At 45.7% G+C, this 25746-nt stretch overlaps 1 protein-coding gene across 2 annotated transcripts; it reads right to left on the reverse strand.

Moving 5' to 3' along the window:
• Window positions 1-269: 269 nt before the first annotated feature.
• Window positions 270-25467, reverse strand: FBXO43 (F-box protein 43). 2 transcript variants are annotated; one of them, XM_002710712.6, is made up of 5 exons: window positions 24875-25464; window positions 12620-14084; window positions 7353-7455; window positions 994-1197; window positions 270-894 (listed from the first exon to the last, which is right to left on the reverse strand). In XM_002710712.6, the coding sequence occupies exons 1-5, from the start codon at window positions 24957-24959 to the stop codon at window positions 646-648; spliced, it is 2106 nt and encodes a 701-aa protein (XP_002710758.4). In that variant the 5' UTR covers window positions 24960-25464; the 3' UTR covers window positions 270-645. The 2 variants fall into 2 exon arrangements, with proteins under 2 accessions (XP_002710758.4, XP_069931459.2); XM_070075358.2 differs by having other exon boundaries at window positions 709-914; window positions 24875-25467.
• Between the last annotated feature and the right edge of the window lie 279 nt (window positions 25468-25746).

Raw genomic sequence — 25746 nt, forward strand, 5'->3', positions numbered from 1 at the left:
AGTCTCCTACAAATAACTTATTTTTTGAAATACTTACTTGAAAAGTATGACTTATGCTTATTAACTAAGACCCCCATTAGGAATAACTACATGTGCCACATAGTTTATCTTTTGTGTCGTCTTAGTTTTCAATGTTAAGTAAATTTTACTTAACCAGGAGTCTACCCAAATATGTGAAGACAAGGATCGAAATTATGGAGTGATTTTAATGGGACTTATGAATTCATTCTATTTATGCTTAATCTCAGTCAAGTATTCATCTCCCAAATCCATAAGGCTAAGGTCTCAAAATTTTTAATGTTATTTAGAATATAATTTTCATGATTGAAACACATTTCAGCACATAATGATGAAATGCACAAGTTCAACATGTTACATGAAACAATGAAATACATACATTTGACAACACTGAAAAGTCTTTATTTAAAATACCAAGATGTTAAAATAAATAAAAACGATTTAGTCAAATAAAAAAATTGTAAAACTTAATGATTTAAAATATACAATGACATGGATTAGAATATATACAAAACAGGAAGGAAATCATCATCTGTTATTAATGGGAGGATTGGCATGTGTTTAAAATAGTCATAATTTCAAGTAAGAAATGCATCGGGGGGAGTGCTTCTTTTCCACTTAGTCTCTTTAGAGGCGTTTTAAATTCCGCTTACTCTGGGCACTTCCTGGGACAGCGTCTTTTCTACTTCTTGCCTTTGTTGTTCCTCTACTACATTCTTCAGACCCATGATAAGCACACAGACACAACACACAAAAGTCAAAACCACAGGCCATGCGGCTACACAGCCCCCTTTTCTTATACGGCTGGTACTTAGCAGGGGACTGGCACCGTGGGCAAGGTTTTAATGCTTCGTCAATAAAAAGTGTTTTGGCAACCTGCGGTAAAAGCACACACACTAAATCCTCCGGGCTCACAGGTAGAGGCACTTTATTTCTGTCAATGTTTACTTCTGATAACTTAGGACAAATACTCACCTTAACATATTCCTCCTGCTTACTACTGGTGTGAACAACGGAAGAGCTTGCTATGGGTGTCAAGACTTCTCCCCAAGGAGACAATGTTGGAACTTGCTCTTGCTGAGAACCGGGAGTCCTAGCCTGTGCTTGCACTGATCTTAAAGCTGAGCGGTTTACAAGATGAAGCCGCGTGGCAGCATCCTCCACATTTAACACAGCCCCCTGTGGTAGAAGTCGAGAGTCAACACTGGAACATCAAAACATTCCAGAATGGCTTTGCAGTGCACATAGATTGAAGTGGAAACGATTTTATATCATCAGAATTTTCTCCTTTGACTATTCCTTTTTAGAAAAACAAAGCCAAAAACATTTTCTCACCAAACATGAAAAAGTCTAAGAAATATAAAAATAAAAAAATTAAAACTATAAATTCTAGCTTTACGTTTGCATGATCAGTATTTCTCCATTTATTTCAAGGCTCGGTTCAGCAAACTTTTCCTGAAAAGGGCCCAAGGTAAGTGTTCTGGATTTTTCAGGCCATATAGCTACGCTATTCAACTTTTGCAGTTAGAGAGAAAACAGCTATAGACAAAGCATAAAATAAGGAGTGAGGATGTGTTCCAATAAAATTTACTTTAAAAACATGGATGATATCAAAAAGATTTCTGTGCTTGCCTGTTTACTGCTGCACTATTCAAATTAGGCAAGAAAGGGGATCAACGTAGGTACCATTGACACATGAATGAATAAAAAATAAGTGTATGTATACACACACACACACAGTGGAATACTATTCAGTCATGAAAAAGAATGGCATTTTGTTGTCTGCAGCAACCTGGATGGAACTGGAGGACATTACGTAAGTCAGGTATAGAAGGACAATTCCTGCGTGATGTCACTTACACGTGGAAGCTAAGGAGTTAATCTTATAGAAGCGGAGCACAGAGCAGTGGTTCCCAGGGTCTGGGGAGTGTGTGGAGGACCAGGGATGAAGAGAGGATGGTTAACAGATGCAGGGGCACAGCTGGAGGGGAGGAGTAACGTCCAGTGTTCTAGAAAGCACAGTAGGATAACCATGGTTGACAACAATGAAGAAAGTATTTCAGCACAGCTGGTAGGAGATGGTGAGTGCGCCTAAAACACACAGAAACACGACAACCATCCAAGGGGCCTACACATGTACTGAACTGTCACAACGTGCCTGATGAATATGTACAACTGCCATGTGTCAATTCAAAACAGAAATGTGTATTTTTAAAAACCCATAGGCAATGGACAGGATGTAGCCCACAGAGCAGTCTGTATCCCCTATTTTTTTTTTTTTTTTTTGACAGGCAGAGTGGACAGTGAGACAGAGAGAGAGACAGAGAGAAAGGTGGTCTTCCTTTGCCATTGGTTCACCCTCCAATGGCCGCCGCGGCCGGCGCACCGCGCTGATCGATGGCAGGAGCCAGGTACTTCTCCTGGTCTCCCATGGGGTGCAAGGTCCAAGCACTTGGGCCATCCTCCACTGCACTCCCTGGCCACAGCAGAGAGCTGGCCTGGAAGGGGGGCAACCGGGACAGACTCCGGCGCCCCGACCGGGACTAGAACCCGGTGTGCCGGCGCTGCAAGGCAGAGGATTAGCCTAGTGAGCCGCGGCACCGGCCTGTATCCCCTGTCTTAAAGCAGGGTCTAAGAAGAGGGGAGTCTTTACTGCAGCCTATCGTGGAATTCTTTGAAGCTTTCTCACCTTATGGACATGTCAGAGAACTAGGGGATTGCTTAGATGGTGAAACCCAATGCCTTGGGCTTATTTTTGCAAATAACCTGGTGGTAATTCATTTGAACAGCTTTGCTATTTGAAAAGGAAAAAGAAAAAAAAAACCTCTCACCTGTCCTACATTCATACAGTACTAATATTCAGTCAAGAAATGTGTTTATTAGGAGCTGGCACTGTGGTACAGCAGGTCAGGCCGCTGCTTGTGACAGCAGCATCTCATATCCCAGTGCCTGTTCCAGTCCCAGGTGCTCTGTTTGCCATCCAGCTTCCTGCTAATGTGCTTGGGAAGGCAGCAGCAGATGGTCCAAGTCCCTGGGTCCCTGCCACCCATGTGGGAAACCAGGATGGAGTTCCTGGCTCCTGACTTGGGCCTGACCCAGCCCTGGTTGTTGCAGTCATTTTAAGGAGCAAACCAATGGATGGAAGTCCTCCCCCCGCCCCACCCCTGTGCCTTTCAAATAAGTAAATAAAAACACATTTTTTAAAAAAAGAAATGTTAATTATCTTGACTGGATAATGATCTCACAATTTACATGTTTATCAGAACAACATGTTATACACACCTTAAGTATATCTGATTTTCATCAATTATACCTTAATAAAGCAGGAAATATTTACATAATTAAAAAGATAAAGAAGGGCTGGTGCTATGGCCTGCAACACAAGCATCCCATATGGGTACCAATTCCTGTCCCAGCTGCTCCTCTTCCAATCCAGTTCTCTGCTATGGCCTGGGAAAGCAGTAGAAGATGGCCCAAGTGCTTCTGCACCCACGTGGGAGACCTGGAAGAAGCTCCTGGCTCATGGCTTCAGATCAGTCCAACTATGGCCATTGAGGCCATTTGGGGAGTGAACCAGTGAATGGAAGACCTTTTTCTCTGTCTCTCCTCTCTCTCTGTAACTCTACTTCTCAAATAAATCTTTATATATATATATATATATATATATATATAATTTTTCAATAGAATATCCTTTTAGCCTTCTATTCTCTTAAGGTTGGTAATGGGGAAAAAGAAAGACTTTTTCAAAACAAATTGACCTTCTTAAATAATTGTCAGGAAAAAATGCACTATGGGTGAATTTCCTCGCATGTCTACCTACAGTTGTGCTTACTCTCCCTTGAGAGTCTCTTTTTGCCACAAGTGCTCCTGACTGTGGGGAGAGCTAAGACATAGGAAATTACAGCAGCATAAGTATGAGGGTACTGCAAAAGGTTTGTAGGAAACTGAATTAAAAGATAAATTTAGGTACAAAAATTTTGAAATCCATGCACATGAAGGTTCTTCAAAAATTTCATATATTGCACATTATGAAAACATTAGGCATGGATTTCAAATGTTTTTGCTCCAAAACAAACTTATTTAAAAAAAATTGTTTCAATCTTTAAACAATTCTATTTGTATAGTTAGCAAGTTGAGAGACAGAGACAGACAGAGCACCCATCCGCTGGTTCGCTACCCAATTGCCTTATGGCCAGAGCTGAGAATCAGAAACTCAATCCAGATCCCCCACATGGGTGCAGGAACCCAATTATCTGAGCCATCACTGTACCTCCCAGGGACTGTATTAGCAGGAGGCTGGAGTCAGGAACTGAACTCAAGCTTTTTAACAGGGGATTGGGACATGTATCTTAACTACTAGGCCTAATGCCCAACCCTGAACTTATTTTTCCTTTTTTTTTTTTTTTTGTTTGTTTGTTTGTTTTAGCAACAGAGAGAGATCTTCTGTTTACTCATTTACTCCCCAAATGACCACAACAGCTAGGGGTAGGCCAGGCCAAAGCCGGGAGCCCAGACCTCAATCCAGGTCTCTCATATGGGTGACAGGGACCCAAGTACTTGAGACAACATCTGCTGCTTCCAATGGTGTGCATCAGCAAGAAACCAGACCAGAAGTACAGGAGCTAGGACTTGAACCAGGCACTCGGATTTGGGATGTAGATGTGTCTTAGGCAGTGACTTAACCACCATTCCAAACACCTTCCTCCTAAATTTATCTTCTAATTCCATTTTCCATGAATTTTTGAAGTACCCTCATATAAGAAATGAGGTTAGCCAGCCATGAAAATTACACAATTAGCAGTTTTAAAATATGTGCCTAAGTATACTAGGCAAATACTGGGCCTCCGAAATTAAAATACAGTTGGGCATGAATTCACTGAAGAACTCAACCAGGAGCTTTCAGTGGCAGTATGTAGACAGGAAAATCATTAGACGACTTTGTTTCACAGCTCTCTGCTTTGTTTAGTGATACCTGAGGCCAGTTTGGGTGGCAAGCAGCCAGTCCATGTCAGAATAGCAGGGCAAAGGGCCCCGGAAGAATGTCTCTGAGGCTAGGGAGAAACAGGTAGGACACATGGTCTGTTTGCACTCACACAGAGGAGGCTTTCCATTCTGGTGGGGAATAGGAGATGAGTCGGGGATCGGTGCAGAGGAAACACTGAGTAAAACGAGAGAAAAACTTGGGCAGTTATCATTGTCTCCGAGGGAAGAGGAGGAAGGTTAGCCAGGAAGGAAAATGTAAGCAGAGTGGACAGCATGTTTCAGCCACGGCAAAGCCAGGAGGATCGCCACAGTCTTAACGATGTCAGCAGCTAGTCGCAGGCCTTCCCAGATGCTGTAAGTATTAAGTCAGGAGATAGGAGCTGGAGACAGAGATGGGGCTGGGGAGGCTGGGGAGGCAGCAGGGGCAGCAGTAGTGGTAGGGAGAAGTTGGACGACTAATATAATTCCCCTGTAGAAAAAAAATAGCTGTAAAAGCATGTTATTTACAAACATGGAGATAAATATTAGGAAAGAAACAACAATCGAAAAGGTGAAAGCAATTGCCTTGTTGGACCGAGAATAGGAAGAGACGGGGGAGAGAATGGTTTGTGTTAGAAGCCTTGCAATCCAATTTGAGCTTTTAAGCCATGTTTTTGTATTGCTCTGAAAAATGTTTTAAAAAGCAAGCCATAATAATAATAAGTTAAAACAAGGAAAAAGTATAATCTTTTAAGGAGTTTTTTTTTTTTTTTTTTTTTTTTTTTTTTTAAGTCATGGCTAGGATATGAGGATGGGATAGTTTATCTAGAATTGCCTGAGGGGTTGCCAACATACCCACATGTTTCTTCCTTGGAGCATTAAGAAGTATATGGAACTAAGAGTTTAAATATTAACAGGTGCTTGCTTAAAAATGTTTTTAAACTCTGTCCCTAGCATGTAGGGCAGCTCTGAAACGCTGTATTAACAAGGTGGTTAATATATCATCTGCATGGCCAGAAGCTCCCGGAGCCCACTGCTGCCGCAGTGCGTAGACTGGCGCTCGCAGTAAGTTGTCCTGAGCAACATCGCGGTGAGAAGGCAAGTCTTTTCTTCAAAGTAAAGAGGAAACTTGGCATTGTAACTAACGGCCACCCCTAACATTCCATTGTCCTGAGAAGCCCATCCGCCTGTTTCCAGGTGGTCACTTTGGTTTGTGCCCCGTGTCACCTGCACTATTGTGCTTAGTCATATTAGAAATGTACTTCCACTGTCATTAAGTACTTTTTACTACAACAAGAATAAGGTAGTGAAATCAGCACTGGTGCCTACGAAAGGTGGAATCTACCATCAAATTGGGTGGGGGGGGCAAGGTCATTAGGTGACTGTGACACAAAGCTGCATCCCTGGGGGCACAAGTTCCCAATGCTCCGCAGGCAGTAACCTGCTGTGCTCACTCACCTCCAGGCCTGTGCGTGTGCTGTTCCCTCGGCTGAAGCGCTCTTCCCTGTCTTCTTCACCTGGCTAACTGCAACTCATCGTTCGGGTCCCAGCTGAGACGTACTTCTCTTGATGCCCAAGTCCCAGTGCAACACTCCTTTGAAATGTCCGATAGAATGCTGGGCTTCCCCCCGACCACGCCTGTATTGTCGTCACCTGTCTACTTGTGTCACTCCCTGGATATGAGCTCCAGGAGAGCAGGGAGCAGGGATCACATCAGAAATGTATGCATTGCAGTCTGACAAACTGGCACAGTTACCCACATGTAGAATCCACTCAAAAGACCGGGATGAAAATGCCAGCATAGGCGTTTGTCCTAGCAGATAAGAGGCCACTTGGGATGCCCACATCTCATATTGGAGTGCCTGGGTTCAAGTCTTGGCTCCTCTTCCAATTCTAGCTTCCGATTAATGCACTCCCTAGGACATAGCAGGTGGTAACTCATGGACTTGCATCCCACCCACATGGGAGAGACCTGAATTGAGCGCCTGGCTCCCATTACACTTTGCAGAGTGAACCAGTGGGTGAGAGGCCTCTCTCTCTGTCTCTCTACCTCTCAAATAAATAAATACTTTTAATAGGTATACAAGTGTCCAATTATGCATAGGACTCCATGTCATTGGTATCCAGAGGCTGCCAAGAATGTATAAACTTAAACAGCAATAAAACCCAGCCAAGATCTTCCAGGCGCTTGGTAGTCCATTCTACTTTATAGACTGGGTGGAAATGGAGTTTAGAACAAGAGTTTGTGAGTGAATGTTTGCTCAATGTAAAAGGTTAAAAGATAACAGGAAAAACCAAATTAGGTTGCCCAGCAATGTGGGATGATGAGATATTTACACAAATCCATTCCAAAGAAGTATTACATACATTACCTCAGAACCTGTTTTCAGTTGTGTGATATAAAATCTCCTCCTCCAGTATGCTTTTTTATCTTGAACAATAATTTCACGCCAATTTCTGCTGACTTTCCAAACACTAAAACAAAAGGATCAGTCCTTATATTGTATATATTTCAGATAAATAGCATTTTTGTGTACGGTAATTAATAAGAAAAAAATTTCTTAAAGTTTAGGCAGTAGGGGCTAGACAGTAAACTTAAATTTTGCCTAAAATATGACTTAATCAACATCGTTGCTTCATGCTGATTCAGCAGATGAAAGAATTGCTATTAACTATTTATTTATTTAAAAGGCAAAGTTACAGGGAGAAAGAGGGAGACCCAGAGAGATAGAGATCTTTCACCTGCTGTTTCATCCCCAGTGACCTCAATGGCTGGACTGGGCCAGGCTGAAGGCAGGATCCAGGAACTTCATCAGGGTCTCCCATGTGGGTGCAGGGACCCAAATACTTGGGCCATCTTCTGCTGCTTTCCCAGACATATTAGCAGGGAGCTGGATCAGAAGTGGAAGTCAAGACTTGAACCAGCTGCCCATATGGAATGTCCTTGTTGCAGGCAGTGGCTTAACCAGCCACACTATAATACTGGCCCCAAGAATTCATATTTCAGCATGATATTGGTAGATGACTACTTTATAAATGGTCATTTAGACCCAATATGAGTCCAAAGGATTTAACTTCAAATGTGACACTAAGATGAAAAATTTAGAATGCGAAATGCAGCAATTCTCATCTGTGGAGAAGATTTTTTTTTACAAGATTGATTTATTTACATGAAAGTTGCAGAGAAAGGCAGAGAGAGAGAAAGAGGGAGAGAGACTTCCATCTGATTCACTCTCCAAATGGCCACAGTGGCCAGGACTGGGCCAGGTTAAAGCCAGGAGCCAGGAGCTTCATCCAGGCCTCTCATGTGGGTGCAAGGGCCCAAGGTTTTAGGCCATCCTCTGTTGCTTTCCCATGTGCATTAGCAGGGAGCTGGACTGAAAGTGGAGCAGCTGGGACTCGAACCAGCGCCCATATGGAATGCTGGCACTGCAGGCAGCAGCTTTATTCACTATGTCACGGCTCTGGCCCTTGTAGAGATTTTTTTTTTTTTTTTGACAGGCAGAGTGGACAGTGAGAGAGAGAGAGACAAAGGTCTTCCTTTTCCGTTGGTTCACCTCCCAATGGCCGCTGCGGCCGGCGTGCTGCGGCCTGTGCACTGCGCTGATCTGAAGCCAGGAGCCAGGTGCTTCTCCTGGTCTTCCATGCAGGGGCAGGGCCCAAGGACTTGGGCCATCCTCCACTGTACTCCTGGGCCACAGCAGAGCTGGACTGGAAGAGGAGCAACCAGGACAGAATCCGGTGCCCTGACCAGGACTAGAACCCGGTGTGCTGGCGCCGCAGGTGGAAGATTAGTCTATTGAGCCGCAGTGCTGGCCATTTGTAGAGATTTTTAAAAACAATGCTCCTATTCCTTTTTTGTATTTAACAAATCTCTGCAATGTTGATCAAATAAATAAAAGCAAAATTAATTCTTCAATAGGAGACCTAATTGCCAAATAAATACTATTATGAGGGCAGGGCGTTAGCAGCAGCCTACACCACTGTTTGGGAGGCCCACATCCTATGTTGGAGTGCCTGGTTGAGCCCCATTTGCCTGTTTCCTGCTAACATGCCTGGGAGGCAGCAGATGAAGAACAAGTGCTTGGGTCGCAGACACCCATACGGGAGACCCAGCTGGCATCAGGGCTCCTGGCTTCAGCCTGGCACAGCCCTGGCTATTGCAGCTATTTGGAGAGCAAACCAGCAGATGGAAACCCTCTCTCTCTCTTTCTGTCATTCTGCCTTTCAAATAAATAAATAAATTTTTAAAATAAATGAACGAATACTGTTAATAATAGCACCACAAAGTTTCTATTTTATTATTCACACTGTATGAGAAAGAAGCAGCTAAAGAAAAACCACAATTTTTATCCAGTGATCACTTAATTATCAATAATGTCTACCATATTAATTACATAGAAAAAAAGTAATCTTTCAACAGCTATCTAGCCTTTTTCAAATACTCTAACAAATTCCTCCAAAGGAATAAGGGCAGGAAAAGACTGAAAAGCAGAGGGACCGGGTACGGCGGTGACCATTGAGTCGTCAGCACCAAAGCTCTCCCAGTGAAGGCCACTTCTGTTGCCACTGCCTCGCTTTCGGCTGATGCTTGTGTGCTTTATGTCAGAGAGAAGGAAAGGAGTAGGCAGAAAGTCAATTCATGAGAAAGAGATCAACTATAGCATTGATTCTATTCAGTATTCTCCCTAGCTATTTCAACTCACCATCATCCCTCATACGACCAACAGCACTGCCAGCATTCTGGGTACTCTGTGTCTGGAAGGCTGGAATATGACTGAATCTCAACTGCTCACATAAGTGAGCACCCACATTTTTAATTTTTTAATTTATTTTTATGATTTATTTATTTATTTATTTGAAAGGCAGTGTTACAGAGGCAGAGGCAGAGGCAGAGGCAGAGAGAGAGAGAGAGAGAGAGAGAGATCTTCTATCTGCTGGTTCACTCCCCAGATGGTTGCACCAATCTGAAGCCAGGAACCAGGAGCCTCCTCCAGGTCTCCCACACAGATGCAAGGGCCCAAGGACTTGAGCCATCTTCTACTGCTTTCCTAGGCGATAGCAGGGAGCTGAATTGGAAATGGAGCAGCTGGGACTCGAACTGGTACCCATATGGGATGCCAGCATTGCAGGCAACAGCTTTACCCTCTATGCTACAGCACCAGCCCCCACATTTTTAATTTTAACCAGTCTGTATATAAATACTAAAGCTTATAAAAATAGCATTCCTATATCTCAATTATAGTATTCAGAAGATTTATCATTTGATCATTTTTAAAAAGCATAAACATATGGGTGCACTAGTCTATTATCCTACTTGGGTTACACGAAATACATTCCCAACAAGTCTATTCCAAAATTTACACCATAAATTTATACCATAAATAGGAGCTTGTGGGAAAATCCTGGATTAGAAATCACAGAGCTCGGAGCCAGCACACAGTGGGTTAATGCCATGGCCTGAAGGAGACCCGGCTGCTCCACTTCTGATCCAGCTCTCTGCTGTGGCCTGGGAAAGCAGTAGAAGATGGCCCAAGTAGAAGGGGCCTCTGCACCCACGTGGGAGACCAGGAAGAAGCTCCTGCCTGGCTCCTGGCTTCGGATTGGCGAAGTGGGGAGTGAACCAGCGGATGGAAGAACTCACTCTCTCTCTCTCTGCCTCTCCTCTCTCTGTGCAACTCTTTCAAATAAGTAAATAAAATCTTAAAAAAAAAAAAAAAGAGAGAGAGAGAGCTCAATTGTAGCCCTGGATCTACTCCTATCCTCTTGAGAGGTTGCTGGCAGGTAACTTAACCTCTCTGAATCTTAGTTTCTTCACCTGTAAAACACAGTGATTGGACGAGAAATTTTAGAAAGTTTCCAGTTATAAATTCAACAATTCTGTATAATATCCCCCAGTTACTAAATGTGGGGTGGGTGTGGGGAGAGAAAAGAAGAAAAGATTTTAGCAGAAGCAGTGACCACAAGAAGAGCAAAGACTATGAACTAACTCTTGACGTACACCTGGCACGAAAGAGGTTCACTAACTCCTCCCACGTTCTCCCCCAACCATCACATTGCAGAAATCTTGTCCCATTTGACTTCGCTCCTTCCTGGCCATGACATTCTCAGGGGTCTTGTCTCCTGGTAGTCTTGCAGCTCCTCCAAATTGCCAGCATGAACAATCACAATTGAGTCTTTTTAACAACAGCCCACCCTCTGCTCCTAAATGTCTTCAGTTTCTCTTTAATTATGTAGCAGCATTCAATCTACTGAACTATCTGTGAATAAAAATTCTTCAGTGTCCGGTTTCTTGAAATTCCCCAAAGTAATTAACTTCCCCTGCCATGTTAGCAATCAAAACGAAATAATACTCATGCATATTCCCTTGGTCTCTGGCCAAACCCTCAAATGAAAGCTAACCATTGTTCCTGGGCTCTAGAATGTTGATTGAATAATTAAGTGCTAACCTTTGTATGTTGCCATTTCTCAGTCACCACAATGTTTTTCATTATTTCTGGCCAAGTTTCATAACCTTAATACAATTTGCAGCTGACAATAGATGTGGACTATTAAATAAATCATTAAACAATTTCTGTGGAATAAAGCTTGCCATCTTGGAAATGTAAAGTTCAACTTTTGGGACCAGTGCTGTGGCATAGTAGACTAAGCTTCTACCTGCAGCGCCGGCTTCCCATATGGGCACCAGTTCCTGTCCTGGCTGCTCCTCTTCAGATCCAGCTCTCTGCATAGCCTGGGAAATCAGTGGAAGGTGGCCCAAGTGCTTGGACCCCTGCACTCACATGGGAGATCCAGAAGAAACTCCTGGTTCCAGGCTTCGGATCAGCCCAGCCCCAGTCATTATGGCCATTTGGGGAGTGAACCAGCGGATGGAAGAGCTTTCTCTCTCTCTCTGTCTGTGACTCTACCTCTTAAATAAATGAATAAAATATTAAAAAAAAATAAAGTTCAACTTTTAGGCAATCTATCCCCAGATGGCAGTGATTAAGATCTTTATCCAGGAAAAATTATATTGGTGCTTTTAAACAGAAAAAAAAGTCACACTAGCAAGCTCCATTAGAAAGTCCAGTGAAGCTGCTTTTCACCTCATGTTAAGACAACCAAAGGCTGTTAGATGTAATATACTGTGTGTTAGGTCCAAATAAAGTGTTATTCAAATAATAAAAAAAAAAGACAACCAAAGGTAGAAATAGCAGAATAAACAAACAATACACCAAGACAATCAGTCAAATCACAGAAAAAAAAAAAAACTCTAACTTAAAAAAATGATAAAAGGGACTGGGGTTGTGGTGCAGAGCGCTAAGCTGCTGCCTGCAGCATAGGTGTCCCATATTGGAGCACTGGTCCTAGTCCCAGCAGCTCTGTCCCATCCAGCTCCCTGCTAATGCACCTGGGAAAGCAGCAAAAGATGAACCAAGTACCTGGGCCCCTCCCACCCTGTGAGAGACCTGGACGGACTTCTAGGTTCCTGGCTGTGACCTGGACAAGCCCCAGTCATTGTGGCCATTTAGGGAGTGAACCAGCAGATAGAAGATCTCTCTCTCTCCTCTCCTCTCCTCTGCTCTCCTCTCCCTCTCTTTCATCAACTCCCTCCCCCCGAAAAAAGATAAAAAGTTTTTTTTTTCATAACTTTTCTTACCTGCATAGGCTCTCTGCAGTCAAGGAATCTAAAACCATAGCAAGAATATGCTTTAAATTTCTATATTTTAACTCTGTTAAGATGTCCAGCTTTTCTATACCCATTTTCTTGCCAATCAGTCCTGCAAGAACGCACTTCAGAACAGCTATTTTACCCCCATCCCTTTCGTCTAAGAATTCATGGGCACCGTTCTGCTGGAATCTTTTCCTTTTGCATTTCATAAAGAGCTCGTGCACTAGTTGCAAGGCTGGCGTCTTGGATAAACCCGTGAAGCTCTGGTCACCGCGCGGCTGACTCTCGGGGAGGTCTGACGCGGCCGCTGCTCTCTCAGAGCTGGAGCGCACGCCCTGCCCTTCCTCCTCCGTCTCGGACTGCGAGCCTTGCTCCCGGAGGGTGGACAGTCTCCTTGACCTTCCAAGGCGCCGTGACTTTCGAACGGTGTCCCCTGCTTTGAGAGCTCCTCTGTGCTTCTGAAGTAGTTCCTGGAAAGAACCTTCCTGGTCGGAGAGGGAATCTTCTGACTTGTCCAAGCTAAGCGAGTTAAAGCCGCTGTCTTCGGGTGTTGAAATGTCACCTCTCACCTCCGATGAAGGGGAAAGGGTGCCACTTGCGTGGAATTTAATGCTGGCCACGAGATTACTTATTGGCGTCACAAATATGTCCTCATCTGTCCCACAGGTGCCTCCACTGCCGGAGGAGCCCAGCAGCTCAGGACAAGTATTTTCATCCACACTTAAACTGCTGTCGCTGAAGTCGTAGGCGATAGAGTCTTTAAAATGGTTTCCCTGGATGGGCGATAGGCAGTCCACTTCAAACAGGCTGTAGTCATCTTTGGCATCATCGACTGTGGAAGTCTTTTGGTGAGAAAAAGCTAGTCTCAGGTTCTGACTGTTGGACGGCACTTCCTCTGTCTTTAGAGTGCTAGTGATCGCCAGAGGGCTGTGCTTGCTCTGCCTTGGAAGACCAGAAACACTGCCGGGATCAGGGTCTCCTAAGTGGGGAATCTGGCTGACGCCACTATCTAGAGAATGACTTTGTGACTCCAGCTCCCCCTGTAGGGGAGGGAAGGATACGTGCAACCGTCTGGGCAACAGACATTTTTTCCTACTGACTTTGGGAGTTTCACACAGTTCTGGGGACTCATCCCCTTCCTTCGCAGGGAAGACACATCTCTTTCTTTGAGCGGGAGTCTCTGACGGACGGGCTAAGCCCCAGCCTGAAGTTGCAGGGTGCTCGTGGATTAATGTTAGGCCTTTCTCCTTCTTCCTCCCAAATTCTTCATCTGTGTCATTGAAGCAGCAAGGTTTGAAGGACTCCTTGTAGCCGCCATCTCGAAATGAAGATGTAGAAGACAAGTCTCTGAAGCTCGAGTGCCTGAAGCTGACCGTAGGAGAGTCCACCTCATTTCCTGCTCCAGTGGTGGCTTGGCCTGAGTGTCTTTGTGACATCTCCAGAATCTCTGTTTCTGCAAAACGAAAACAAATCTAGTCTTCCTTTGAAAAACAGCCAGGAAGCTTGCCCCAAAATATATTACTGATTTGGAGTACAGGTAATATTGGAAACTTGTATGACAATTTTTTAGAAGTTTACTTTTTTTTTTTTTTTTTGACAGGCAGAGTGGACAGTGAGAGAGAGAGACAGAGAGAAAGGTCTTCCTTTTGCCGTTGGTTCACCCTCCAATGGCTGCCGCAGCCGGCGCGCTGCGGCCGGGACACCACGCTGATCCGATGGCAGGAGCCAGGTACTTCTCCTGGTCTCCCATGGGGTGCAGGGCCCAAGCACTTGGGCCATCCTCCACTGTACTCCCTGGCCACAGCAGAGAGCTGGCCTGGAAGAGGGGCAACCGGGACAGACTCCGGCACCCCAACCGGGACTAGAACCTGGTGTGCCGGCGCCGCAAGGCGGAGGATTAGCCTATTGAGCCGCGGCGCCGGCCAAAAGTTTACTTTAAAAAAAAATCAACTCCACAATACACTGATGTATATGTTTCGACATAACAATATTCACTGGGGCTGGTGCTGTGGTGCAGTGGGTTAAAGCCCTGGCCTGCAGCACCAGCATCCCATATGGGTGCTGATTTGAGCCCTAGCTGCTCCACTTCTGATTTAGCTACCTGCTAATGTGCTTGCAAAAGCAGTGGAAAATGGCCCAACTCCTTGGGCCCCTACACCCATGTGAGAGACCTGGAAGAAGCTCCTGGCTCCTGGCTTCAAATCAGCTCAGCTCTGGCCATTGCAACCATTTGGGAAGTCAACCAGTGGATGCAAGACCTCTCTCTCTCTCTGCCTCTACCTCTCTCTGTAACTCTGTCTTTCAAATAAATAAATACATAAAAAATTTTAAAATGAAAATTCACTGAACCATAATCTAAGTAGTGTGCACAAGCATTTTCTTGAATTATTCCTAGAAAGAAAAAAACCTAGCAACTTAATTTTAAAATTATTTTATTATCTCATGATTTTAACAGCACTAAAGCAAGTAATTCAGTTCTAATGCTCTAGCTGATTTGGCATGGCCTTTATTAGTCAGTTGGATATCCTTTCAAAGTTCAGCGATGTAGATAAATATACTTTAAAAACACTATGCTGAGGCCAGCACTGTGGTATACCATGTTAAGCTTCTGCCTGTGACACTGGCATCCCATATGGGTGCAGGTTCAAGTCCCAGCTGCTCCACTTCCCATCCAGCTCCCTGCTAATGTGTCTGGGAAAGCAGTAGAAGATGGCCCAAGGACCCTACACCCATGTGGGAGACCCAGATGAAGCACCTGGGCCAGCCCTGGCCATTGTGGCCATCTGGGGAGTGAACCAGCAAATGGAAGATCTGTCTTGCCTTCTGTCTCTCTAACTCTGCCTTTCAAATAAATAAATAAAAAGCTAGTTTTTAAACACAGCTTTGGAAAATGTGTCAAATAATGGTTGCCTCCACTAGCTCTAACTGCAATCAGCATGTGTATATTCATGCACACGTATTAGGTCTGCTGCAGAAATCCAGTTCCCATTCGAAAGGTCTGAATTCCCAGGCTGAACACTTTTCAAAAGGACTCTCTGAGGGTGGGCATTCGCCTCAGTGGTTAAGACTGCTGCCTCTGCCCCGTGTTCAGTCTATGAGCCTGACAGCAGTTGGTCAACCTCTATGGATTTATTTTCTCTGACTAAATTCGGTCTGGCTGCGAGTTCACACCCTGTCTCCTCCCTGTTCTGTGTCCCCTTTTTCCTTACATTTTGGTGCCCTGTGTGAGGAGGGGAGCAGAGGACCTGGTCTCTGGGTAAGAGCTGTGACCTCCACCTCCTCTGAACTTTTTTCCCCCTTTCTGAACTCCTTCCCCTTTTGACTCTCTCTGCGCGCCCCTCACCTTCTCTTTCCTACAACCTTGTTTCTCCCTTCTGACCTGGGTGGCTGACACCTCTCCAGAACATGTTCTCACTCCCGCTTGCATTTCTCATTTCCCAACAAATTCACAGCGAGAGCCTTTTCCGGATCTCATCGTTCCATGCCCACGTCGGACCTAATTCTCAACCCACTGGATTGGTAAAAGCGGTCTCCGTCTCCTCAAGTGCACTGGGACAATGCTCCTGACCCGTTCATCCCCCCTCCTAGGGCCTGGGTGTTAGGTTGGTTTCCCTTGATCAGGGGAAATGCCCGTCTATCGCAGCTTAGAACTGGGACGCTGGTCTAACTGTGGGGATTCCTTCTCACTCCTCTTAGAGGACTCAGAACTTAGGTTCTCCATTGGGGTGATTCTCTCTCGGGGGACGCCCTGTAAAAGGACCCTCTTCCTTCAGACCCTATTTTGCTTAATCTATGAGTTCCAAATTTTGACTCCCCTCTGGCCTGCCTCTTAAAAGACTCAGCAAGCTGGGCCTGAAGGGGGAGATAAAGTGGAGGCGATTAATCCATCTCCGCGCTAAAATTTGGCCTTGATATAAATTGGACAATGATACTAATTTGGCATTTTCATCTCAAACTTATCTTAAGATTTTAATAACTCTACACAGAGAATCAGCAAATGGTCAGAGGTCCCCCACATCCCAGGCTTTGTCCTCCTCTGAGGTTGACTTTCCTCATTCCAAGCCCTTGGGCAGGAGATAGACTTGGAGCCTCCTCTCGAACCCTTGACTGTCTCATCTTCCACTCTTGCTCTTCCCTCAGGGGTGCTGCCGCCTCAGGAGCAGAGCCTGTTTGGCTCCCCCACTCCTCCTCACTGGCAGCCGAAACCGCCTCCCTCCTCTTGCCGACCCCCCCACCCCCCGCCACTCTCTCCTCTTGGGCACTGAAATACAGAGTAAAAGCAACACAATGTTTATTGCTCTGAAAGCCCGTCACCCAGGAGCCTTTCTCACATCTCCCCGCCCACCTTATCAGGGTCCATGCGCGCTCTGCAGCTCCCCAACAAGCAGCCAGAAAGGATTCTGCCTGCTGTTCAAACGCAATGAAGCCTGACTTCCACATCCCCACCCCAACTCCGCCCTCTCTCCCCTACTCTCCCCTTACCCCCATTCTGTCTTCCCTAAAATAAAGTCTTCTTTAACCAGCCACCTCCTCTTCTTCCACAAACACTAAACTCCTAAACCCTAACATAATGGAGCCACACCTCACACGAAGATGAAACCTCCATTCCAGCCGTCTCCAGTAATATATTTGGCGGGGCTAGCGAAGAAAAACCCAGAACAGCGGTAAGTCCTGAGCAACTTCACTCCAAAGAATGTTCATGCCTCGCCTTCTTCTATCTTGCCCCCTGCCTTATGCAGTGGCAGCCAAAATCTCTTTGCTAATCACTGAGACTGTTTTGTTGCTCTCTCCTGTAATGTATTATACATGTATACACACTGTGTGTGTACATGGGAAAATTTAGCAAGAGCTCTGTTTTAATTGGCTTACACTTGTGTTAGATACTCAAAAAATATTTCCAACTACATGTACTCTTAAAAACATAGAAGGCATTGGACTTTTTGGTAAATGTTTCGTAGGTTATTTGACAGTTAAAATTGTTGCTAAATTTTCACTTGATATTAAGCTAGCTGGGAAGCCTGACTTGTACCCTCATTTCTCTATTCTCTTCAAGATGGAAAACTCAGTTTGTTCTGTAGGACTCTCCATCAGGATGTTTGATCTTTAGACCTCATATAAGACACTTTGGATGAGGTGGTGTTAATGTTTTGTCTTCCATAAAAGGACATAGCTTTCCTCATGGGCATTGTCTTGTTTCACAGGAAGAATATTGTCAAGCCTGTGACCACAGATTTCTAGCTCAGGCCACCAAGATTAGGGACAGAATTGAGTACCCCTTGGCCGACATTCCTGAAGGCTTCCTGTGTGTTCTACTTTAACAGAGACCAGGAGGAAGAGGAGCGAGGCAGCAGGAGCAATGTAGGGATAGGTGGCAGGCCAATTAATAGCTGCTTTACACAATGATCTGTCATCAAGGAGACCCAACAAGGCCAGTCCACCCCCAAATGGCACCTGTTTTCGATATGAGGAGCCAGGACATTGGGCAAGAAGCTGTCAGCTCTTCCAAGAGCCAGGCCGCTGAAAACAGAACTGCCCTAGGGGTTGAAGGGTCAGAACCACAGATCCTATTGGCCCCAAGCTGAAAAAGCACTTCACTCTGCCAGCTTCCAAAGTAACCACCACCATCAGGAGGACAGCCTAGGGCCAGTAACAATCAAGGCAGAGCTGTAAACTTTCTTTTAAAGATGCCACCTATTCGATACTAACTGCCTATGCAGGCCAGCTCTCCTCCCAGGCCAGCTAGGTAATGGAAGTCAACAGGGTGCCTTCCCTAAGGAGGTTCACACCTCCCTTATGATGTCTCTTCCAGTGAAGAGAGGGGTCTGGACCTCACATATACCTGGCCAGGCCTTAATGCCCACCTGATTATTTTCAAGCCCCTCCTGTCAGTTTCTGTTTGCCTCTCAATGGGAAAACTCCCTCCTGGTTTGCACAGCACCTTTCTTAGATTCTCTAATGACTCTGTCTTTAGTTTTGGAAACAAAATGGGAGTGTTCTGTCCCTGTGGTAACCAGGCATACACCTGTCTTCCCACTAACTGGACAGGACTCCTGCTTTCCTGTTTTCCCCTTTGTCCTCCTCATTTCGTCCATCTTTTCCACCACGGGCAATCTCTGATATCCCCTTTTATCTTCATAATCATAGTGCTCCTGTTTCCACCATGGATAATTAACTAATTCCAAAGGTTCTTGCAGGAAGGAGTGACTGCTATATCCCAAGCCATCACACAGGAACAACACAAGACTGCTCTTCAATCAATCTGATCTGGGGTATAGATACCCGGCCCTGCATCAACACCCCATATCAGCAGGAAGTAGCCAGAAAGAAAATGGTTCCATCTCCTTATCTATACTCAGAGTCAGAGTTGATGGAACAAGGACATAAGCCTCAGCCATTCTGGGTTCTAGTTACCCCTGCCTTCTCTCAAGAGACCAGTTCAATCTCACCCCCTGCATTGCTCCCCAGTTTAGAAGCCAGTGGGACAAAACTTGAGACCAGTATGGAGAAGCTCATAGCTGCCTACTGCCCGCCCACCCCAACCCCTAGCCCCGTAGCCCTTTTATAGGGCCCAGCCTGCTGGGGTCAAGGCCTCTGCCACCTGTTCACTCTGTGAGCATGATGGCGGTTGGTCAACCTCTGCAAGTTTATTTTCTCTGGATAAATTCTATCTGGCTATGGGGGAAAAAAGAAAGAAAGAAAAAAAAAGACTGCTACATCCCATGTCACAGTACCTGGGCTGGATGCCTGCCTCTGACCCCTGACTCCAGCTTCCTGCTGGACCCCGGGGGCAGCAGTGAAGGCTCAAGTAATTGGGTTCCTGCCACCCGTGTGGGAGACCTGGATAGGGCTCTCAGCTAGGAGATTCAGCCTGGCCCACCTCTAGCTCTTGCAGGCATTTTGGGGAGTGAACCAATGGATGGGCACTCTATCTGTCCCTCTTTCTGCCTCTCAAAAAAGAGAGAGAGAGAGAGAGCGAGCGAGCGAGAGAGAGAGAGAGACACTATCTCACTGCTAAATTACGAACATGAATCACTGCACCACAGATAGGAGGCTGCTTCAAACTTGGCATGCCACACCTACTCATGCCTTCTACATGGTTTTTGAAACCTAAGCTCCAATTTCAGACTTGAATTAGCAAATATACAACTATTTGTCAGGGTAACCACAGTTTATAACACACTTCAAGTTGCAAATAATGAATTCAAATCAATTACTTAAAGAATACTCAGTAATTATATGGATAAAGATTAACACTAGGCAATATTTTACTCCTTAACTTTTTCAACAGCATATGCACATTCCTTCTTTATTTGAGGGGCCGGCACTGTGGTACAGCAGGTTAAAGCCCCAGCCTGCAGTTCCAGCATCCCATATGGGAGCTGGTTCGAGTCCAGGCTGCCCACTTCCGATCCAGCTTCCTGATGATGTGCCTGGGAAAGCAGTGGAGAATAGCCCAAGTCCTTGGGACCCTGCACCCATGTGGGAGACCCGGAGGAAGCTACTGGCTACTGGCTTCAGATCGGCACAGCTCTGGCCATCGCAGCCATCTGGGGAGTGAACCAGCAGATGGAAGACCTCTTTATCTGTCTCTACCTCTCTCTGTAACTCTGTCTTTCAAATAAATAAAATAAATCTTTTCTAGAAAAAGAAATTTGAATTAAATCTTAAAGCAAAGATAAGAAATGTATTACAGTTTTTGATACCTCTCCAGATTATGAAAAAGACATGAAGAAAATTATCATTCCTTCAGTTTTCTGTAGGCCAAAGGCATGATTTTTTTCCTCTATTAAAAGATTTTGGGCGGGGACAGTGGTGGGGTGTTTGGTGCAGCAATGAAATAGCTGCTTGGGACACCCGTGTCCCACATTGGAATGCCTGATTGGAGTCCTGACTGCTCGACTTTCAATCCAGCTTCCTGCTAATGTGCATCCTGGGAGAGAGCAGGAGACAGCTCAAGTCCTTGGGCCCCTGCCACCAATGTGGGAGACCCAGATGGAGTTCCAGGCTCCTGACTTCAGCCTGTCCTGGCCCTGGCTGTTGTAGTCATTTGGGGAGTGAACCTGCAGATGGAAGATCTCTCTCCTTCCTCTACTTCTCTCTGCCTTTCAAATAAAAATAAAAATTAAAAAAAATTTAACGATATTAAGAAAATTTATTTTAGTGAACTATAATGGTATAGTAGTTTATTTATGCCTAATATACAACAGTTAAATATGTAACAGAATGGGCTTGCTACAAAATCAAATTGCTGGGGCCAGCATTGTGGCATAGTGGGTAAAGTTGCTGCCTGCGACATTGGCATCCCATACAGGCACTGGTTCGAGTCCCAGCTTCTCTACTTTTGATCTAGCTCCTTGCTAATGGCCTGGGAAAGCAGCAAAGGATGGCTGAAGTCCTTGGGCCCCTGCACCCATGTAGGAGACCTGGATGAAGCTTCTGACTCCTGGCTTCAGTCTGGCCCAGCCCTGGCCTTCGCAGCCATTTGGGGAGTGAACCAGTGGATGGAAGAGCTCTCTCTGTCTCTCCCCTCTCTCTGTAACTCTGGCTTTCAAATAAATAAAGTAAATCTTTTAAAAAAATGCTAACTTCAAACAGAACAAAACATTTCTTTATGGTATTATGATCATTGGGAGATCATTTTTACTGGGGAAAGTATCTAACCTTTTAAAATGATACTCTCAGAGTGGGCATTTGGCACGTCAGTTAGGACGCCACTTGGGATGCCTGCATCCCATTTCAGAGCGCCTATCTTAGAGCACTGGCTCTGTCTCAGACTCCAGTCTCCTGCCACTGTGCACCCAGGGTGGCAGCAGGCGATGTCCCAAGTATTCAGGTCTCTGCTATCCATACCAGAAACAGGGATTGAGCTCTGGGCTCCTGGCTTAAGCTTGGCTCAGCCCCAGCTGTTGTAGGCATTTGGGGAGTGAGCAAGTGGATAAAAAATCTCTCTGTCCCTGCCTTTCAAGCCAGGGGCTTTCAAATAAACAAAAAAAATTAATTAAAAAATTTTAAAGCAGGGGCGGGCACTGTGGTGTAGCAGGTAAAGCTGCTTCCTGTGATGCTGGCATCCCATGTGGGTGCCGGCTCATGTCCCAGCTGCTCCACTTCCCATCCAGCTCCCTGCTAATGGCCCAAGGAAAGCAGCTGAAGATGACTCAGGTGTTTAGACCCTGCCACCCAAGTGGGAGACCCATCTGAAGCTTCTGACTTTGGCCTGGCTTAGTGCTGGCTGTTATAGCCATCTGGGGAGTGAACCAGCCCATAGCAGATCTCTCACTCTTTTCTCTCTCTGTCTACATCTCTTTTTAAAATACAAAAATCTTTAAAATAATTAAAACAGAATCATATACCCCCTTAAAATAATTTTTTAATATTTATTTTTCATCTACTTAAAAGGCAAAGTGGACACACAGAGAGAGAGAGAGAGAGAATCTTCCACCTACTGTTCACTCTCCAAATGCCCACAACAGCCAGGGTTGGGCCAGGGCAAAGCCAGGAACCTGGAATCCCATTCAGGTCTCTCACATGGGTGCAGGAACCCAATTACTGGGCCATCAAGTGCTACCTCCCAGGATGCATTAGCAGGCAGCATGATCAGAAGCAGAACAGCTAGCACTTGAACTGGCACTCTGGGAGGGCATGTGGGCATCGCAGGCAGCAGCTTAACCAGCTGGGCCACAACACCTACCCCTTCCACACCTCCTGTAGATAAATCTCACACATCTTCCTTTTAAAAAAGGATTTATTTATTTAGAAGGTAGAGTGACAGAGAGAGAGGGAGAGATGTACAGAGATCTTCCATCTGCTAGTTTACTCCCCAAATGCCCACAACAGTGGGGCTAAACCAGGCTCAAGTCAGGAGCCTGGTTCTCCTACATGGGTGGCAGAGCCTAAGTACCTGGACCATCACCTGCTGCTTCAAGTGCATTAGCAGGAATCTGGATTGGAACAGCTAGGAGTCAAACTGGCACTCAGGAAAAGTGACACAGATGTCCTGGGCGATGGCTTAAGCCCCTGAGCCCCAATGCCCACCACACATATTCCTTAGCTATCTACAGATCTGTGCTAACTTCTGCACATGTGTAAGAGCCAAAACAATGATCAAACTTTGCTTTCTACAATGTGTTCATATTTTAAAATCTTTTTTGTTTTCCAAGTATTAATAATACAGATTGTGTTTTCAAGTTACATCTTGATTTCCCCATCTCTGAGAATCATTGCATTAAAAAATAGTTTGTACTCGGTTTGGTAAAATTAGGTCAGGCAGTGCTTTTAAAAGGACAGGGATCTGGTATGTTTCTAACTCTACCGTTTGGGGCAAGTCAGCTTGAGCATGTCCCAAATTGCACATCTCTTCCCTCTCTAATTCCCACTCTTATATTTAACAGCGATCACTTTTCAGTTAAGTTTCAACACTTAAGAATAACTGTGTATTGATTACAGTATTCAACCAAAAGTATTAAGTAGAACAAAAAAAAAATACTAAGAGGGATAACGTATTAAGTTGTCATCAACAGTCAGGGCAAGGGCTGATCAAGTCACCGTTTCTCATAGTGTTCATTTCACTTTAACAGGTTTCCTTTTTGGTGCTCGGAACGGTAGAGTTAGAAACATACCAGGGGATTCCAATTTAATCTCATCAAGGTGGCATGTACCAATGCCATCTCACTAGTCCAAGTGATCAATTTCTGTTCACAATTGATCATAATGATAGGACTAAGAGCCAAAGGGATCACATAAACAAGCTAGTGTCTGCAAATACTAACTGACAGAATAAAAAAGGGAGAGAACGATCCAACATGGGAAGCGAGATACATAGCAGACTCATAGAATGGCAGATGTCCTAAACAGCACTCTGGCCTCAGAATCAGCCCTTAAGGTATGTGGATCCAGCTGAAAAGCCCATGAGAGTATTTCAGGCATGGAAAGCCAAGACACTCTGGCAAAAAAAAAAAAAAAAAAAAAACAAACACCTAAATGAAAGATCTCCGCGATTGAGATCCCAGTGGAAAAAAACAGGTCATCAAAGAAGGAGGTACCTTTCTCTGAAGGGAGGAGAGAACTTCCACTCTGACTACGACCTTGTCTAAATATGATCAGAGTCGGTGAACTCAAAAGGCTTCCATAGCCTTGGCGACTCAAGACAAGAGCCTAGGGTGATTGCTGATGCCATAAACAAGAGTGTCAATTTGTTAAGTCAACAACAGGAGTCACTGTGCACTTACTCCTCATGTAGGATCTCTGTCCTTACTGTGCTGTACATTGTGATTTAATGCTATAACTAGTACTCAAACAGTATTTTTCACTTTGTGTTTCTACGTGGGTGCAAACTGTTGAAATCTTTACTTAATATATGCTAAACTGATCTTCCGTATATAAAGAGAATTGAAAATGAATCTTGATGTGAATGGAAGGGGAGAGGGAGCGGGAAAGGGGAGGGTTGCGGGTGGGAGAGAAGTTATGGGGAGGAGCCATTGTAATCCATAAGCTGTACTTTGGAAATTTATATTCATTAAATAAAAGTTAAAAAAAAAAAAGGACAGGGATCTGGTGCAGTGCTTAAGATGCCCCTTGGGATAGCAGCATCTCTTATGAGAGTACCTGATTCGTTTCCTAACAATGTGTGACTAGGAGGCAGCGCTCTTGGGAGACCTGGATGGATTTCCTGGCTCCTGGTTTTGGCCTGACCCCGCCCTGCCTGTTACCAGCATTTGGGGAGTGAGCCAGTGATGCTGTCTCAAATAAATAAAATGTAACCGTTCTGCTATTTTACCACTAGGTGTCTCACTATGCTCGAATTTGGGAAACCGAGAGGCAAAATGGTTAGAAACTAGGCGGTAGTATTATCCCCTCCCCTAAAAACCACAAGCTACTGGCATCACACACACAGACACACACCCCTTATATTTTTCTATTCATCTACACATTTGCAGCTGCCTCCAAAGAGCTTTCCCTTTTGTCATCCTTTTCATCTTTGACTACCCCGAAGATGGTCTCAAAACTTGATTTTTCAAAAAACTCGAAATTCTTTAAAAGCATCTATGTAAAATCAGGGAATGTGCACCGACCGATCAAACCAGTCTGTTTCAGTCGGCTTTTTAAAAACCCGGCTCCCGATCAAGTGTTAAGAACACATCTCTAAAGCGCTCTTTTTTGAAAAAGCATCTATCGATTCAGAAAATCACACATTTACTATTTAACCGTATTCGAATCGTCTTCCCTTGTCAAGGAGGCAGCTCTTACCATCAGGAAGTCTCGAGCTCTTAGACGTCAAAGCTACGCAGCCTTCCAAATCAGAAAACCTCTCACCTCTGCCTTTCAAATTCATGCCACAGTCATGTCCCTCAAAGGGAAGAAAAAGAAAACCACCCTCAGGTTGAACAACTCATCCTGACGCGACGGCAGCGGCACAACACTGCTACGACTCGGTTCCACCGAGGTGTGCGCCGCAGGGAGCGCTCCTAGCGCGTCCAGAGGCCCGGAGCCGCGATCCCTCGGGTTTGTTTTTGTTTTTGTTTTCCTGCAGCCCCTCCAGGGAACAGGACTCTCCCGAGCCGGGTTTTTCTCCAGAGGAGCTTCCCCAGCCGGGTTTCCGGAAAGGCAGCGGGAGCCTCACTCCCGGCCCCTGAGGCGCTGCGTGCGGCTGGCCGCGTAACGGTCTCACCGGGACGCCGAGGATCCGCTCGTGCCCTCCCGCGACCTTCTCCAGGCCGGGCTGGCGGCACCTGGAGCAGAGCAGCGAACGGCTGCGAGCAGGCCCTGGCACCTGGAAAACAACACAGTGGGGCGCGGGCGTGGGGGCGTCCGGGGGCCCGTTATCCGGCGCACACCTGGGGGCCCTCGGGCCGCCCACCTTGAGGCCGAAGGCGCGGCGCCCGGGCGGGACTGGGGGCAGGGGAGGCCGGGCGCGTCGGGGAGGAGCCGCGGCAGGGCCCCCAGGGATGCCGGGCTATGGCAACCCCCACGCCAGGTCCGCTTGGGGCCGCCGCCTTTCCCTCCTTCGGTTTGAACTGCCCGCCGCGAGTAACCGCTGCGCGCAGCCCCGCCCCGGCCCGCGCCGCGCCACGCCTCCCCCGGCCCCGCAGCGCCCCCAGCGGCCGCCCGAGTACCCGCAG

Source organism: Oryctolagus cuniculus, chromosome 6 (assembly GCF_051225735.1).
Source record: "Oryctolagus cuniculus isolate XC-2025 breed Fujian yellow rabbit chromosome 6, ASM5122573v1, whole genome shotgun sequence".
NCBI lineage: Eukaryota > Metazoa > Chordata > Mammalia > Lagomorpha > Leporidae > Oryctolagus > Oryctolagus cuniculus.